Below are 15,197 nucleotides of genomic sequence, written 5' to 3'. Positions count from 1 at the left end.
AAAAATAAGACTGGTTCATCTAGGTCTAGGATAGCTCTGAGTCAGAAGGGGACAGATAGCATCCATCAGCACAAAGAAAACGGGATAGTTGGTTTATTTAAAACCCCTTGTTCAACAACCACTCTTTCAGTTCATTGTCAAAATAGCCCTTGATACGGATGCTGCCAGTGACTTCGTTGACTTGAATAGGTGGTGGTTTCCCAGCGAGCTGAGTGAGGAACTCTTTAACTTCCTCTTCCAGGGCCTGAGGTGAATGAAACAGAACAAGAATTAAGTCTCAATATAACTATCAAATAATGACAGCCCAAACGTTTATAGGCATCAAACACTAGGCCAGGCTTTCAGCAGTGAAGAGCTAGTTTGACTGTCTTGGTTGAAAGTTAGGCATGTGTAAGGCATAACACTAAACAGTTCAGAAGATGTTATGTTGTTAGTTATGTCTTGTAGGAGCTGCCAGAATAGCCGTGTCAATGGTCCAGCTAGTCTGGTATTTTGTTTCCTAAAGTGGTAGATGAGTCTAACAAATATAACTCTCTATTTTCTGCATCAATGCAAGGAGGAAAGTCATCTCTCCTCAAGAAAGCAAGCTTTTCTCCTTATTCTGGACTAGTATAGCATCTCTATTAGCTTTTTCCTAACTAATATCACTGTAGTGGCTGTTACTCTGGGGACTATGTAACTGTCTCTTACAAAGCTGTATTTAGGGCCCTACCAAATTCATGGCCATGAAAAAGATGCCTCAGATCATGAAATCTGGTCTTTTGTGTGCTTTTACCATATACTATACAGATTTCATGGGGGGAGACCAGTATTTCTGAAATTGGGGGTCCTGACCCGAAAGGCAGTTGCAGAGAGATCACAAGGTTATTTTAGGGGGCTATAGTATTGTCACCCTTACTTCTGTGCTCATACTATACCATGTTATCCTTACTTTTGCACTGCTGGTGGCAGCAGCTCTGCCTTCAGATCTCAGCTCCTGGCCAGCAGCTGCCATTCTCCAGCTGCTCAGCTCTGAAGGCAGCGCTACCACCAGCACTGCAGAAGTAAGAGGAGCAGTACTGCAACCAGCCACCCACCTCCCAATAAACCTTGTGACTCCCTCCCTCCACTCTCTTTTTTGGGTCAGGACCCCTACAATTACAGCACCATGGACTTTCAAATTTAAATAACTTAAATGAAATTTACCATTTTTAAAATCCTATGATTGTGAATTTGAAGGGCCCTAGCTATATTTCTCTGATTAGCTGTGAAACTGACTTCTGCAGGATACATTCAATATACATTCTCCTATTATTACATTTGCATTTCCTTTTGGGGTAAGGAGAATCACTGAATATGCATTGTTTAAGAAGCTGTATCATCACTGGTAAGCTGTTAGGAATGAGTTGGAATGGTGCATACCCAGATATCTCCTTCGATTTTCCTGATAACAGTCATCCTTCTATTGCCACTGGTGATGTCTTTATAGACTGGAACGTTGTGCATGCGGGACCGTCTCACAAAGTAAGGAAGGGCAGGTGGAGTATCTAATCAAAAAAACTGATTTCAGCTCTAGGCCGGACCACTATCTGCTCTGCATGCTCCACTAGCAAGCTCAGAGCAGAAAAGTGACCCTGGTGAAGTTCAAGTCATCTCAGTTTGCAACTGTACTGTCCGTACCACAGACTCCCAGTATCATCTAAAAATCCAACTGGGTTGTTCCTGGCAAAAATGCAATCAGAATTTAGCTGACTTATGCATAAAGACAGAACAGATGCCTGCTTGTACGTTGTAGCTTGGCTAAAAATCTGACTGGAATAAATTTTAGTCACTTTTCTGATCCAACTGTTGAATAAGGCTTGTAGTTCTCAAGCTTTAGAAACAGAGGGGTAAGCCTATTCCAGTCAAAGAGACAGCATACACTGCTGGACGGACTGCTACAAGCCTTGATCACTTTGTACCTTACTCTTAAAATCACAAATCCTTGAAATAAAACATGCAAGCAACAGTGATTGTAGCTCAAATTAAGTTACAGGAAGTGAGGCCACAGTTAGGGGCCAGTTTGTGGTGTTAGAAGTCAAAGTTACAGTACTGCAAGTTGGGTGCCTTCTGATCTGAGAAAATGTATCATAATTAGGGTTATGCAGCACTATGGGGGGAAATTTTCAAAGAGACAAATGGCACCCTACTCTTTTACTCTGAAAACTTCCTCAGACTAAAATAATCTGAGTCATAGGAATATATAGCACTGTGACCAAAACCCACCACTTTAAAATCACATGGAAAAATGTTTTAAAGAGCATATGAGACTTGCTAACACTCAGTGCACTTACTGCAGCATAAGCCATAATCTGGTGGAAAAAATGTGGGTGTAAAACTAGTTCCCCTCCACTTAAGAGCACTGGATGTTCTAAATTACTCTGGAACAGCGGTCACCATGATCCTAGAGGATCTCCCATTTGATCATGGTCTCTGGCAGTGCAACGGGATTGCCACTAAAGCTTGCTCCCTGCCTGCCCTGGCCCCACACCGCTCCTGGAAGTGGCCAGTGCAGGCCCCAGGGGTAGGGGGGAGCAGGGGTCTCCCAGTGCACACTGCTCTTGCCTGGAGGCACCACCCCCACAGCTCCCATTGGCCAGGAACAATAGCAGATGCAGTGTTTGCAGAGAGGGGCAGCATGCAGGGGCACATTGGTCCCTTCCAGGATTGGAGTGGAGCAGGCAGGGAGCCTGCCTGAGCCTGCTGTGCCGCTGACCAGGAGCCACCCATGGTAAATTCTGCCCAGCAGGAGGCTGCACCCCAATCCCAGCCCCTTCCCAGAACCACCACCCCAAACCCCCTCCTGCACCCTGACACTGTGCCCCAGCTCTGCCCCCCCAAGCCAGCACCCCATACCTCCTCCTGCACCCCAGCCCTGTCCCCCTGTACCAAAACTCACTCGCAGAGCTTCCATCCTTCACCCCCTACTGCACCAGAACCCCTTCCCACACTACAAACCCTCCAGTCCAGAGCCTGCACTCCTTCCCAAACCTCAATCCAGGGCTATCCTTAGCTATTCTGGGGCATATGCAGCACCCTGGGATGGGGGGGGCTGGCTTGGGGGGCAAGGGAGAGCCACCCCCCCAGCACTCACTGGTAGCACTTCCAGGTGCTGGTGAGTGCAAGCCCAGCCCTGCTGCAGTCCTCAGGGGAGTGGGGGCAGGGCTGGGGCAGCACACAGCTGTACAGGGCACCAGGAAATGTGGTGCCCTATTCACCTACATACTTTGCATATGGGTAGGGACAGCCCTGCCCCTACCCCAGGTCAGTGAAAGTGAGTGAGGGTGGAGAAGAGCAAGCAAGAGGGGTGGGGAATGGAGTGAGTGGGGCAGGTCTTTGCGAGGAGGAGGGGGATGAGTCTGGGTTGCCCTTAAATTCAAAGGGTGATCCTGAGCATAAAAAGGTTGGAGACCACTCCTCTAGCTCAGGCCAAAGCTGGTCTTCCTCACAACAGCACCATCTTGGGCTCTTATCTCATTGGTGGGAGGAACTAGTCAATGCAGAACTGAGATACAGGCACAGCATGCTAAATCAACACTCAACAGAAAGGAGGAGTCATCCAGTGGCATCTTAAAAACTAACAGTTATTTGGGCATAAGCTTTCATGAGTTTAAAAAAAAACAAAACACTTCAGATGGAGTGAAAACTACAGATACAGGCATAAGCATATACATTGGCACTTGAAGAGTGTTACCCTGCAAGTGGAGAACTTCCTGTCTCTTCATGTGCCAATATAGATTTATGCCTCTCACTCAGTGCATCTGAAGAAGTGGGTTTTTTACCCATGAAAGCTTGTGTCCAAAAAAATGTTAGTCTTTAAGGTGCCCCAGACCACTCCTTGTTTTTGTGGATACAGACCATGGCTACCTCCTCTGAAATTTGGCACTCAACAACAGTTGCTACAAGTAGGCTTGGCAGAATTTGATTTCTTGTTTTGCTGGATAACGTTTTAAGCAGTTTTTTCAATTTAAATTTCCAGTTGTGAAAAGTCATGGATTGTAAGCAGTATATGTTGATTTAAAATGTTCACAACTGTGGTAAGTTAGACATGTTGAAATTCAAAGTTAAAGCTTTATAACCATTAAAATACAAACTCAATATCACATATCAAAATATACAAAGTAAATACCCTTAAACCAAGTTAAGTTCTCAAGCAGCATTTTTATGTTGACTATCTGTAAATGTCAATTCTCAATAGAAATATTTCAGTGCTTTGGGTGCATGCAGTGAAATTGACCTTTACCGATAAATGGAATCCTTCCAAACCCAGTTCCAGGACAGGTGCCCTCTGCTGTTACCTGATGGGGCTCTCCAGCCAGACGGGGTGGGGTACTGGGCGTGCTTGGGGGGAGCAGGAATTCTGGTGGGTGGAATGAGTCTCTCCACAAATTTATATTCTTCAGTAGATTCAACGATCCCGGGATACTGGGGGCGGTGGGTCTCGGGTTTGTCCCGGGACTGGCTCTGAAATGCAAGGGGGGAGGGTAAATAACCGTCAGGTGCTGTTCTTGTGGTACACCGCCTGCAGGAGCTGTGCGCTGCCTAGCCCGCCCCACGGCGGGCGCCGTTTCAGTGGGGCAGGAGAGCCGCCGCGTAGCGCTGCGGGGGGCGGGCCAGGCTGTGTGGCTGCAGGCGGGAAGGACGAACCGGCTACCTGAGCCCCCCTTCGCTGGTACCTGCCGGGCAGTCACTTGCAGCAGCCGCCGGGTCCCCGCGCCCCACACACCACCCGGCCGCCTCCTCAGCCCCGCTAAGGCTACGGCCGCCGCCATCTTGCTGCTGGGGCCGAGGGGGAGAGGTTGTGACGTAAAAATAGGGCGCCTCCGCGGGCGACAGCCTATCTTGTATGACGTCACGCGTTACGCACCGCGCGCGTCTCCCTATACGTATATCAGCGTGCGCGCTCCCCGTCAATTCCTTTCTCTTTCCGGCTCCATCTTGTGTGGTGGCGGTGGCTCGTGGTGAGTGAGGCCTCGATGTCTGGCTCGCCTGAGAGCGCCTCCTGGGGGGAGAGGCTCGGGTGGCTCCGGGGGGCTGGATCAGGCGGTGGGTGACGTTTGGAGACTGGGGGGGGAGCGGGGATTCAGAGTGGGGCGGGACACGAAGCAGCCCTCGCCTCCCCCGTCGGCTCGTGGTTCGGGGGCACCCCCGGGCGGCGTGGTGGGGCTGGAGATGAGTCTAGGGTGGCGGGTCGGAAACCCCTTGGGTGAGTGAAGGGAGGAGGCTCCCCCGCGTCTTGCTCTAACACTCCAGTGGGCCAGGCCCCTCGCTGGCCTGGTCTGGAACAGGAGCCCAGCCTGGGCAAGGACGGGGCAGATGGGGCTTACAGGCAAACTGAGAAGGATTGGGGCTGACTCATGTCGTGGATTGTGACCAGTGAGTAGATCGCTGGATGGTGCCGGGTGCCTTGTGTCTCTCCCAAGGTGCTGGTCGTTGGGAAGTGGCTTCCCATTCTGCATCTCCTGGTAAAGTTGGCTAGCTCAGTGAGCAGTTTTAAGCGGCATTCCCTAGTGAACCGCTCCTAGCTTCTATCTCCAGATCTGGGAGGAAAGTGGTGTCAGTGGGTTTTAGAGCAGGGGCGGACTGGGAGTCAGAACTGCGAGATTCTGTTTGTGGCATACTAAGGATGATGCTACTCAAGTGTATCCAGACTTCCACATCCCTTCAGACTAATCCAGGCCCAGCAGGTGGCATTGACTTTTTACCAGTACTGTCTGTTGCCAGGGTGGCAGCAAAGTCTATCTGGGGAGGAGCATCAGTCAAGTTTCCTTGTTTATGTTCTAGCAGATCTGCTACTTGAATCCTCTGCCATTGTTGGGAAGGTGCAGAGACTGCCTTTGGCTAAACTGTGCTTGATCTGGGCAGAATTCCAGGGGCTTCAGAGATACTGGTCTTTGCCAAGGTTTGGGTATCCTGATTGCATTGTGTAGGTAATGATTTACTGCTGCAGACTAAGTCACTTAACTCATGTTTCCATATGGGATTCATAGCTAGAGAAGGGGGCTGGGAGCCAAGTCTTCTGAGTTCCATTACTTGCTCTTCTGTAAGCCAGTGACAGAACTTCTGGGCTGTCTTTCAGGGTTTGTTGCTGGCTCTGGAAGTAGGGGTAGGGGGGAGTGAGGTCTAGTGGATTACAGCAGGTGTGCTGGTAGTCAGGACTCCTGGGTTCTATTTGTAGATGTTTCACTGACTCATGATGTCTGCTTGTTTTCTGTTTGGGTTTTATCTATAGAGCCTCCCAGTAGGTTACTGGGTAGCTGCTGTGAGATCTGACAGGGAAGCTGCTCGTCTCTCTCAGCCAGTCTAGTGGAATGTAGCCACAGACTGTGAGACCTAATGTCTTTAGCCTGCTGTGGGGATGGCCTTGTCTCAGGTAAATTCCCTTAACGCTTGTTGTTCTTTCCATTCAGCATAGCTGGAACCATGCAGCTGTTCATCCGTGCTCAGAACCTGCACACCCTTGAGGTGTCTGGCCAGGAAACAGTAGCTCACATTAAGGTAAGGATTTGCTAGCCACATACACTCTCTCTCTGTGCCCCCACCCCAATGCCACCCTAAACAATTTTGTAAGGCTTTTCAATGCATCCTTCAACTGATTGCTCATGCCCGAGGGGAAGGGCAAGGGTAGAATTGCTGCTGATTTCTGATAATAAATATTGCAAGAAGGTATTGGGCACTGCGGGTCCCTTTCCTTTGCATGATCTGTGTTGAGAGAATCATAGGGACATGGCTGCTCGAAGCTGGATCACATCAGGCTTTGAACTTGACATTATAAGCTGAGCGTGTGCTTCCTAGTCTGGAACTTGAATGGAAGACCTTCACAGGAAGCCAAGGTGCTCTGGAGTTGAGTCAGTAAGGGGCATTCTGTGCTGATTCCAGTGTCCCATCATAGTATTGAGAAGGCTGTGCTGCAGGGGTGGGGGGATGGGATTGAGCTCAGGAGGGGTTGCTCTCCCCTCTTAGTCAATACTGGCCTCAACCAGTACTCCCTTGTATCTGCTCTTCGGAAGAAATATTAAACATTCCCGATTGCTTGTCACTAAAATCTCCCTGGCACTTTCTGTGACACCAAATTGTAATCCAGGTAATTGCATTTGCTGTTGCAGTTTGAATGAAGGGCTGTTGGTTTCACTATACTCAGTGGTATTCCTCCCCACTGCCACTCTAAACAATTTGATCAGGCTTTTCTATAGCTCCTATCTGTATCCTAGTGCATGGATTCCTTTCCCTCCATGGCATTTGCATTCCAACAGTCTCTAGGGATATGAATGGGTCATCATCTTTCCCTGCAAAGCCAGTCTGGACAGCTCTAACTCTCATCATGAATCAGTCCTTCTCGTTCCTGATCTGTGGCAGTGGGATCTGAGCTCCTTTCAACCACTCAATCTTTTTAGCATTGTGCTTCCCAGAAAGAAACACTCTTTGGTCTGGGATACTGTGTCCCCTTGGATAGCACACCTCTACCTCATGTTATGGGGAGGGTTACAGTGATGCCTGCTGACCTGAGGAAGGTGCTTGATTAGCTTTGCTCTCCTGGCCTCACCAGCTGACTCTGCCTCTCTGTACCTTGTGTCTCCTGTCAGGCTCACATTGAGTCCCTGGAAGGCATTGCACCTGAGGATCAGGTGGTTCTCTTGAGTGGAACTCCCTTGGAGGATGAATCTCTCATTGGGCAATGTGGCATCAGCGAGTTTGCCACCCTGGAGGTGGCTGCTCGCATGCTGGGTGGTAAGTATTGAAAGGTTCTGGGAGAGGTGTACTAGACTCAAATCCCAGATAAGGCTCCTGGACAGGTGAAAGAGGCATGCAAAAGAGTTCATCCCACTGAGCTCTTTAGCTGGGTTTCAAGAGGGGAAGGCCAAGCTGTTAACTCCACCAGCTACAGCAGGGTTGTGATAGACTAAGACCACGGCAGCCATTGGGGCTCTGAATGGTGAGAAGCCAGAGGACCTGGAGGATGCCTATGTAAAACAAGCTTGCTGGGTCTCAGCCCACTGTACAGGGATCCACATCAGACAGCTCTTGGAGGCCCCTCCTATTCAGTCTGAGGCCCCAGAGTGAATAGAACATACTGAACTCCCCTCCAGTCCAAGACTGAAGCCCATTGGGGTTGGATTGGTTGTGGGAACCTTGTCAGTCCTTTGAGATACATCTGCACTGTGATTTTAAAAAAAACAATTCCCACAGCACAGAGTCTCAGAGCATTGATTAGCTGACTCAGGCTGTGGAGCTAAAAATAGCAGTGTAGATGTTCCGGCTGGAGCCTGGACTCTGAGGCTCTCTGTTCACACGGTTTCAGAGCCCAAGTTGCAGCGTGAGCCTGAAAGTCTGTGCTGCAGTTCTGTAGCCCTGTGAGACTGAGTCAGCTGATCTGGGCCAGCCACGGTGACGAAGTCATCTTTATATTATTATTTTATTGTAGACATACCCTTAGAGGCCCCCAGTCACCATGTCTCTTTTACAAAGGAGATTCAGGAACCAGTTACCAGGGTGCTGGTGACACATGGGTTAACTTAAAGGACTAGTGAATAAAATGCAGGACCTGAAATGACAAAGTTGGAATGAATCTGGCCACCAGGGCAACCACACCAGTGTTCCTGCCACACTGTATATATTACCCAGTCTCCTGTGGCACTTGAGTGCAGCTCTCCTGATTTCTCTCCCCAGGTAAGGTCCATGGGTCCCTGGCTCGTGCTGGGAAGGTGAGAGGCCAGACTCCCAAGGTAAGTGATTCTTTTGGTACATTTGGGGGGGGGGGGGGGGAGCTTGTTTCACCTGCTGCAGACTTTGTAGGTTTGTTGCAATTTGATATCAGTAAACAGTGTGAGACCACTGCAGCCTAGTGGTTCACACAGGGGGACTAGGAGCCAGGAGTCCTGCCTCCTCTTGGCATGTTGCTAAGCTGACCGTGCTCTCTCCCTCAAAGGTTGCCAAGCAAGAGAAGAAAAAGAAGAAGACTGGCCGTGCCAAGAGACGCATGCAGTACAACCGGCGCTTTGTCAATATCGTGCCGGGCTTTGGCAAGAAGAAGGGCCCCAATGCTAACTCCTAAATGGCACACTTCACCCAATAAAGCAGATGTCACCTGAGTGTGCTGTCTTGTGGCTGCTTTCAGTCTCAGGGTCCTGAAACCCAGGGGATGTGGGGCATTCTCTTCTCCCTCCCCTTGCATGTGAGCTGACTCTGTTCAAGATGCCCTTGAGTCCCAGCCACTCTTAACCACTCCTGCCTGCCTGTGCTTCAGATTCCTCTGGGGCACTTTAGGGGAGGGAACCAGCTGTGAATGTCAGAGAGAGAGGTTAGGGAGGAGCTAGTTCCAGACAACTGGGAATGACCCCTGGGTTACCCTACCTGCTGTCTTCTGAGGGCTTGGCTACACTTGAGAGTTACAGTGTTGGTGGTGGCTTTACAGTGCTGTAACTTACTCCCCATCCACACTGGCAAGGCACATACAGCGCTGTATCTCCTTGGCTACAGCACTGGTTGTATTCCACATGGATGAGAGGAATAAAGAGAACAGTACTGGTGCTGCAGCGCTGGAGTGCCAGTGTAAACAGCGATTAATCTTACTACGCTGTAACTGACCTCTGGAATTCCCATAATGCTTTTAACTAAAGAACTCTTTGTTTTGTTATGATGCCTCTTTGTTCTGTTGTGAACTCAGGGTTCGGAGCTGCTTATCTAAAAAACACAACAGCTACTGTTTGCTCGAGCAGAGGCAGGCAGGGAATGTCCACAGCTAGTGTTTGCTTGAGGAGAGAACCAAGCTAGTGTTTGCTTGAGGAGAGAAACAGCATGGCTGGGGGGAGGAGGGGAAGGGAGTCCCTCAGAGCAGCTGCTTATCTGGTCTGAAGGCTAATTGCATTTAAGAGTGAATGGGGGGGGTGGGGGGAAGTGGTCAGAATTTGCAAGGCAGGGAGTTGACGCAGTGTCAGCTCCAACCCCCCCCCCCTGCTCCCTGTCACATTCCACCCCACCCCCTGTCTTTTGAAAAGCACGTTGCAGCCACTTGAACACTGGGATAGCTGCCCATAATGCACCACTCCCAACACTGCTGCAAATGTGGCCACACTCCCAACACTGTGCAGCTGCAAGTGTAGCCAAACTCTGAGAGTTTACATACTGTTGCATGTTCACTGAAGCCTCAGTGCATTCCATGTCCTGTAGGCAACCTGCATTACGGGCACTCCAAGCAGGAAGGAGAATGAGTGCTAGTTTTGTCTGCGTTGTGGACTGAATTCTGAACTCACTTTCTCTTTACAACAGTGCAGATTCTGTTTCTCCCAGTAGATGTCTCCCCAGACCTTCTCATTTTGGTGCCCAAAATCTAGGGATGGAAAACCCTTCTAGAAGCTGTTGCTAAAATGAGCAGGCAACTGTTCTTGCTCTGCTTAAACAGATTAGTAGAAACAAAGAACAAAAAGCTTGATCTAGTACTCTGAGCTGCATTGAGAACCTGGGTAGCTCAGTCCTGTTCCCCACTTCGTCATTTAGACTAAAGAGTGGAAGACATGAGTGAGCTTTAGTGCTGCTCACTTCAGGTAGCTCAAACCTGTCTCAGTGCTGGTTTCTCCATCTGTAATGTGGTAATGATACTTCTAAGGCAATTATGGTGTAATGTGTCAATAAGTGCTGGGAGATCCTTGGATGGAAGGCCGCAGAGTTACTCCACCTGGCTTTACAGTGATGACTGGGTGTGTGCAGCAGGGCTGTGCTGCTGTTTATTACTGCACCTTGGAGGGTGTAGTGCTGGATCTGTAATTCTAGGAAGAAGCAAGGAGCTTCTTAAGAGGAAATGTACAGATTTTCCTGGGCCTACACTCTGCAAGAACCCAAGTTTTGCTGCAGCTGCCTTGGGGGTGGAGCAGGCTCATTTTCTAACAGATAGGGTAGTGACAGGAGGGGGAGGGGTTGATCAATGCAGGGATTATTCAGCTCGAGGTGCCAGCTTTGTAAAGGCAGGGTGGGTCACGATGCCGCAGACTGTCATACCCTGGAACAGCGCTACCCTAATGCAACGGTCGCAGATGGTCGAAAGGGTGGAGTTCCGCAGCTGAAGAGACAAAACGCCCGAGAGTTTCCGAATCTTGGGCGGAATTGTCCGAAGTTGTACGAGCGCTTGTGGCGGAAATAGCCGAACCAAATAGCGGCGGAAGGCGGAAATGCCCGAGTGGTGGCGGAAATGCCCGAGCGCTGCCAACATGGAGGCGGCCGAGCCCTGCGGCCTGTGCCTGCGGGAGCGCGCCCGCTACACGTGCCCCCGCTGTAACGTGCGTTTCTGTTCGGTGCTCTGTTACCGGGGCCACGGGGCCTGCGCCGAGGCTTTCCACCGCCGGCAGCTGCTGCTCCGGCTCCAGGGCCAGCGGGGGGACCCGGCCTCGCGAACCCGCCTGAAAGAGGCGCTGCTCCGGCTGCGGGAGCTACGCGAGCTCGAGGATGCGGAGCCCCAGCTAGGCCGCGACCTAGAGGACCAGGACGACGGTCTGTGGGAGCGGCTCAGTCCGGCCGAAAAGGCCGCCTTCCAGCGCCTGCTGAGCAGCGGGGAGATTGGAACCTTCCTGCCCCCCTGGAGGCCCTGGTGGCGGGGATGGGGCCGGGGACTGGTTCAGGAGCTGGGAGGTGCTGAGGGTGCCCAGGAAGCTGGGAATATCCAGCCCCCTGCGGGCACCCAGAAGCCAGAGATGACGACCCCAGGCTCAGCACCCATCCACCAGCCGCCAGTACCCCAAGGTGCTTACCTCCCCACGGGCACCCAGCAGCCAGAGGAGAGCTCAGGCATGGCACCCACCCAGCAACCTGAAGAAATGCCAAGCCCAGTTCCTGCTGTGCCTGCATCCATTCCACTACTGAGCTCCCTGATCTGCAGCCCAGCCTCACCCCTGGTGTGCTTCCAGCTGCCTAATGTCCTCTATGCCTACGTCTTTGCCCTCACCCTCTACAATGGGGACTTGAGTGAAGATGAGCTGCTGTCTGAGTTCTCTGACATGATCCTGGATGTCTCCGGGGCACTGGGTGCCAGGCAGGTCTTCCACTCCACAGCAGAGGCGCTACAGGCTGCCCTCCAGGCAGTGACAGCCAGCCGGTACCCCGAGTGCCCCCTGGGGAATGCAGGTGCTATGATGGCAGTGGCCCAGATCCTCATGGGGGAGAATCAAGTCAAGCAGAAAGACTTCAGCTTGGCAGCCCTCTACCATCTTGCCAGGCTGCTGGGCAAGGCCAAGAAACTGGTGCCAACAGAGGAGCGTTCCAGGGTGTATGGTGCCAAGAAGAAGTGTGAATTTTTGCTCTCCTGGGTCAATGAGAACCAGGAATCTTTGACTGTCCTGGCCCTAGAGGTACAAAGGGAATATAGAACCCATTTGGAGGCAGTCAAAGAGGTGGATGTAGTTACCAAAGAACTGCAGAAGATGTGGGGTGGGAAACTGCCCCCTGCAAAAAAGCCATTGATTGAGGAGTTGGACTGATGGCTGGAACTTTTCAAGCGGGGAAAAGTGAATGAACCCTCTCTTGGTCAATAGCTATTTTGGATAAATCTGCCACACCGAGTCTTGGCACAAATCTTGATTTGGTTTCTAGGGAGTTGACCTGTTGCAATAAAAAGAGCAAGGCAGCTGGCTGTGTACGTTCCTGTCTTCCATTCAGCGGGACCCTTGGTGTGTTCCATGCACTTAAAGCATTGGCTGTTATTTTAGTGGTTTCAAAGTTGATGTGTTTTCCACTGGTGCTGCAGAAACCGCTAGCCAGTCACAGAGTCTCATGCTGTATGTTTTGTATCCCACCACATACAGATTTTTGCAGAAATCATCAATAAAAGGACAGCTAGACACCCCCATAGCTAGAGTTGCTATAAACTAGAAAACTAGCATTGTAAGGACAAACATACTCTGCATCCTTTCAGCAGTTATAAACCACTGTCAAATTAACAGCAGTGACAGACCATGAAAAGTCCTTGTTTTCCTGTGCATTAATAGGAGAGATGTATTCCCCGCAAGTCCCAGTCTGCATCATTAGACTGGAGCTTCAGCTGGAAATAACTAAAAAGATAGCTCCTGTTGAGAGAGAGGCCAGACCCATTCACAGCTCACAGAGAGCGTGAGAGACAGTGAAATGAGTATCAGGTATTTTTAAAATCTGGTATTTTAATGTACATCATCTTATCTAATGTTTATTTAGCTCTCTAAGCTATTCTAACTGATCGCTGTAGTAGGAATGTAAGAATAACTGGCCTGGATGAGACCCATGATCCATCTAGTATCCTGTCTGTGACAGTGGCCTGCCCCAGATGCTTCAGAGGAAGGTGTAAGAACCCCACAGTAGGCGGATGTAGTGTGATCTGCCCCTGCAGCTCTGTAGGAGTTAGACTGGCATTAAGACTTGAATAGCAAGGTTTAATATTCCTTCCATAATGTTTTGGATTATGACAACTGGATATTCTTGATATCCATATAAATAGTTTATTCCTTTTTTAATCTTGCTGAATTCTTCACCTCAGTGACTTCCTGTGGCAATGACTTCCGCAGTTTCACACTGTTGTCTGCAAAAGGTGTGTTTTCATTTAATCAGTGACACAGAATGCAAAGCATAGGAATTTGACTAAGTGTTTGCAGGATTGTTGGAAAATAGGCCTATTTCCAAACTGTCCTAGAGTGTCACATGAATTTTATGTGCCTCAAGGAGAGGGGTGTTGTTCCCTAAATATTTTTGGAAAGCTACTGGTGTTCCTAAATCCCATTGGCTTGGTGTGATTAGTTCTAACACTGTAGTCTTACACTCTGTCCTGTGGGGCCAGTGACGGAGGTCAGGCTTCATAGAATGATACCCTAAGGTTTTGGTGTGAGAGAGCTTGAACTTGTAGCCCTTCAGGACATGCAGCACAGCCTGTCTGTTCTTTTGCTTGGGGCTGAGAGGCAGCTATGGATTGAGAACAATGGGACATTTTATTTGCACTAGGTTGATTGAGTGAGGAAGAATCGGTGGGGAAGGGAAAAGTCATGGACGGTCTGGGGCTCAATCCAGTAGAATCTGTATGAATTTAAAATAATACCTAGCTCTTATACTGGTATCCAATTGACCGCAACCCACCTCAAATTCCTTTGCCCAGCCAAAGACGGGCTAGGGTGTAAGCTTCGAACTAGCATTAACCTATCCTGGGTGGAGTGTGGCCCTGTGAACTGAAAACTCCATCTGGTTTGGGCACTAGCCTATGATTCAGGAGACCTGGGTTCAACTCCCAGCTCTGACACAGACTTCCTGTGTGACCTTGGGCAAGTCCCTTAGCCTTTCTGTGCCTCAGTGTTCTCATAAATAAAATAGGGATAATAGCAGTGCCCTACCACATAGTGATGTTATGAGGATAAATGCACTAAAGGTCCTTGGATACTGCTACATCTATGCTGTTATAAAAGATTTGTGGCACAGCTGCTCCAGGTCACCTGACTTGGGGTAGGGCTGTGGAGCTTATAAAACTGCAGGGCAGATGTTCAGGCTAGGGCTGGAGCCTGGGCTCTGAGATCCTTCCTGCGATCTCAGTGCCTGGGCTCCAGCCCAAGAGTCTACACTACTCCCTGCCTGCCTGCCCTGCCCCCATGCTGCTCCAGGAAGTGGACAGAACCTGGGAAAGGAGAGGCATGGGGGGGGGGTGTTGGTGTTGCTTCAGGCACCGCCCCCAGCAGCTCCCATTGGCTGTGGTTCCCCATTCCTGGCCAATGGGAGATGCTGGGTGCAATGCCTGAAGCAACAGCAAGACAGACACATGCCTGCACCTCTCCTCGCACACATTCCAACCGCTTCCTGGAGCAGTGCTGGGCCAGAGCCTGCCCCCCTGAACCTCTCCTGCAGTCGACCCCCTGCTTTACCCCTCACCCTCCTGCACCCCACATCCCAATTCCCTGTCCTGAGCCCCCTGCTGCACCCCAGCCCCCTGCCACACCCCTCATCCCTCCTGCACCTCACACCCCTGCCACACCCCTCCTGCACCCCCTGGAGGCAGGGAGGGGGCAGAGTTGGGCTGTGGATTTCAGGGAAGGGGTTGGAATGGGGGCAGGGAAGGGGTGGGAAGAGGCAGGGCAGGGGCAGGGCCAAGGGTGACAGTGGGGAGGTGTCAGTGTAATGCAGCCCTGGGCCAATGTACTAGTCCTCAAGTGGCCTTCCTGGTCATTTGCGTTGGAGACCTCTGGTCT

General features: G+C 50.6%; 3 protein-coding genes across 6 annotated transcripts in view; 2 read left to right on the top strand and 1 right to left on the bottom strand.

Moving 5' to 3' along the window:
- The window catches only part of FAU (FAU ubiquitin like and ribosomal protein S30 fusion), a 140,551-nt gene extending 131,446 nt beyond the window's left edge, over positions 1 to 9,105 (top strand). Inside the window, exons 1-5 of one of the 3 annotated variants that reach the window (XM_032804399.2) lie at positions 4,896 to 4,979; positions 6,429 to 6,516; positions 7,602 to 7,746; positions 8,686 to 8,741; positions 8,945 to 9,105. In XM_032804399.2, coding sequence (XP_032660290.1) covers positions 6,442 to 6,516; positions 7,602 to 7,746; positions 8,686 to 8,741; positions 8,945 to 9,070 — 402 coding nt within the window. In that variant the 5' untranslated portion in view covers positions 4,896 to 4,979; positions 6,429 to 6,441 and the 3' untranslated portion in view covers positions 9,071 to 9,105. Of the gene's footprint in view, positions 1 to 4,895; positions 4,980 to 5,140; positions 5,153 to 6,428; positions 6,517 to 7,601; positions 7,747 to 8,685; positions 8,742 to 8,944 lie in introns of those variants that run through there. The other 2 variants (XM_032804400.2, XM_075073384.1) reach the window with 2 other exon arrangements.
- MRPL49 (mitochondrial ribosomal protein L49) lies at positions 77 to 4,824 on the bottom strand. Of its 2 annotated transcripts, none has more exons than XM_032804401.2 (4): positions 4,695 to 4,824; positions 4,317 to 4,482; positions 1,402 to 1,526; positions 77 to 244 (listed from the first exon to the last, which is right to left on the bottom strand). In XM_032804401.2, the coding sequence occupies exons 1-4, from the start codon at positions 4,788 to 4,790 to the stop codon at positions 98 to 100; spliced, it is 534 nt and encodes a 177-aa protein (XP_032660292.1). In that variant the 5' UTR covers positions 4,791 to 4,824; the 3' UTR covers positions 77 to 97. The 2 variants fall into 2 exon arrangements, with proteins under 2 accessions (XP_032660292.1, XP_032660293.1); XM_032804402.2 differs by having other exon boundaries at positions 4,710 to 4,824.
- A 38-nt stretch (positions 9,106 to 9,143) lies between the features above and the next one.
- On the top strand, positions 9,144 to 12,635 carry ZNHIT2 (zinc finger HIT-type containing 2). Its single transcript, XM_032804396.2, has one exon. It carries the CDS (start codon positions 11,181 to 11,183, stop codon positions 12,480 to 12,482), a length of 1,302 nt encoding a protein of 433 aa, XP_032660287.1. The 5' UTR covers positions 9,144 to 11,180; the 3' UTR covers positions 12,483 to 12,635.
- Positions 12,636 to 15,197: the final 2,562 nt, after the last annotated feature.

The sequence above is a fragment of the Chelonoidis abingdonii genome, chromosome 17 (assembly GCF_003597395.2).
Source record: "Chelonoidis abingdonii isolate Lonesome George chromosome 17, CheloAbing_2.0, whole genome shotgun sequence".
Classification (NCBI taxonomy): Eukaryota; Metazoa; Chordata; order Testudines; family Testudinidae; genus Chelonoidis; species Chelonoidis abingdonii.
Note: the sequence above shows the minus strand (reverse complement) of the source record. Positions and strands in the feature narration are given on the sequence as shown.

Bases quoted from the DNA above. Each gene is read 5' to 3' on its own strand.
- ZNHIT2 (XM_032804396.2), top strand. From the start codon at position 11,181: ATGCCCGAGTGGTGGCGGAAATGCCCGAGCGCTGCCAACATGGAGGCG.
- MRPL49 (XM_032804401.2), bottom strand. From the start codon at position 4,790: ATGGCGGCGGCCGTAGCCTTAGCGGGGCTGAGGAGGCGGCCGGGTGGT. The intron at 4,483-4,694 runs GTACCAGCGAAG...CTTGCATTTCAG, and splicing joins TGCAAGTGACTGCCCGGCAG to AGCCAGTCCCGGGACAAACC. The intron at 245-1,401 runs GTATGCACCATT...CATTCACCTCAG, and splicing joins AAATCGAAGGAGATATCTGG to GCCCTGGAAGAGGAAGTTAA.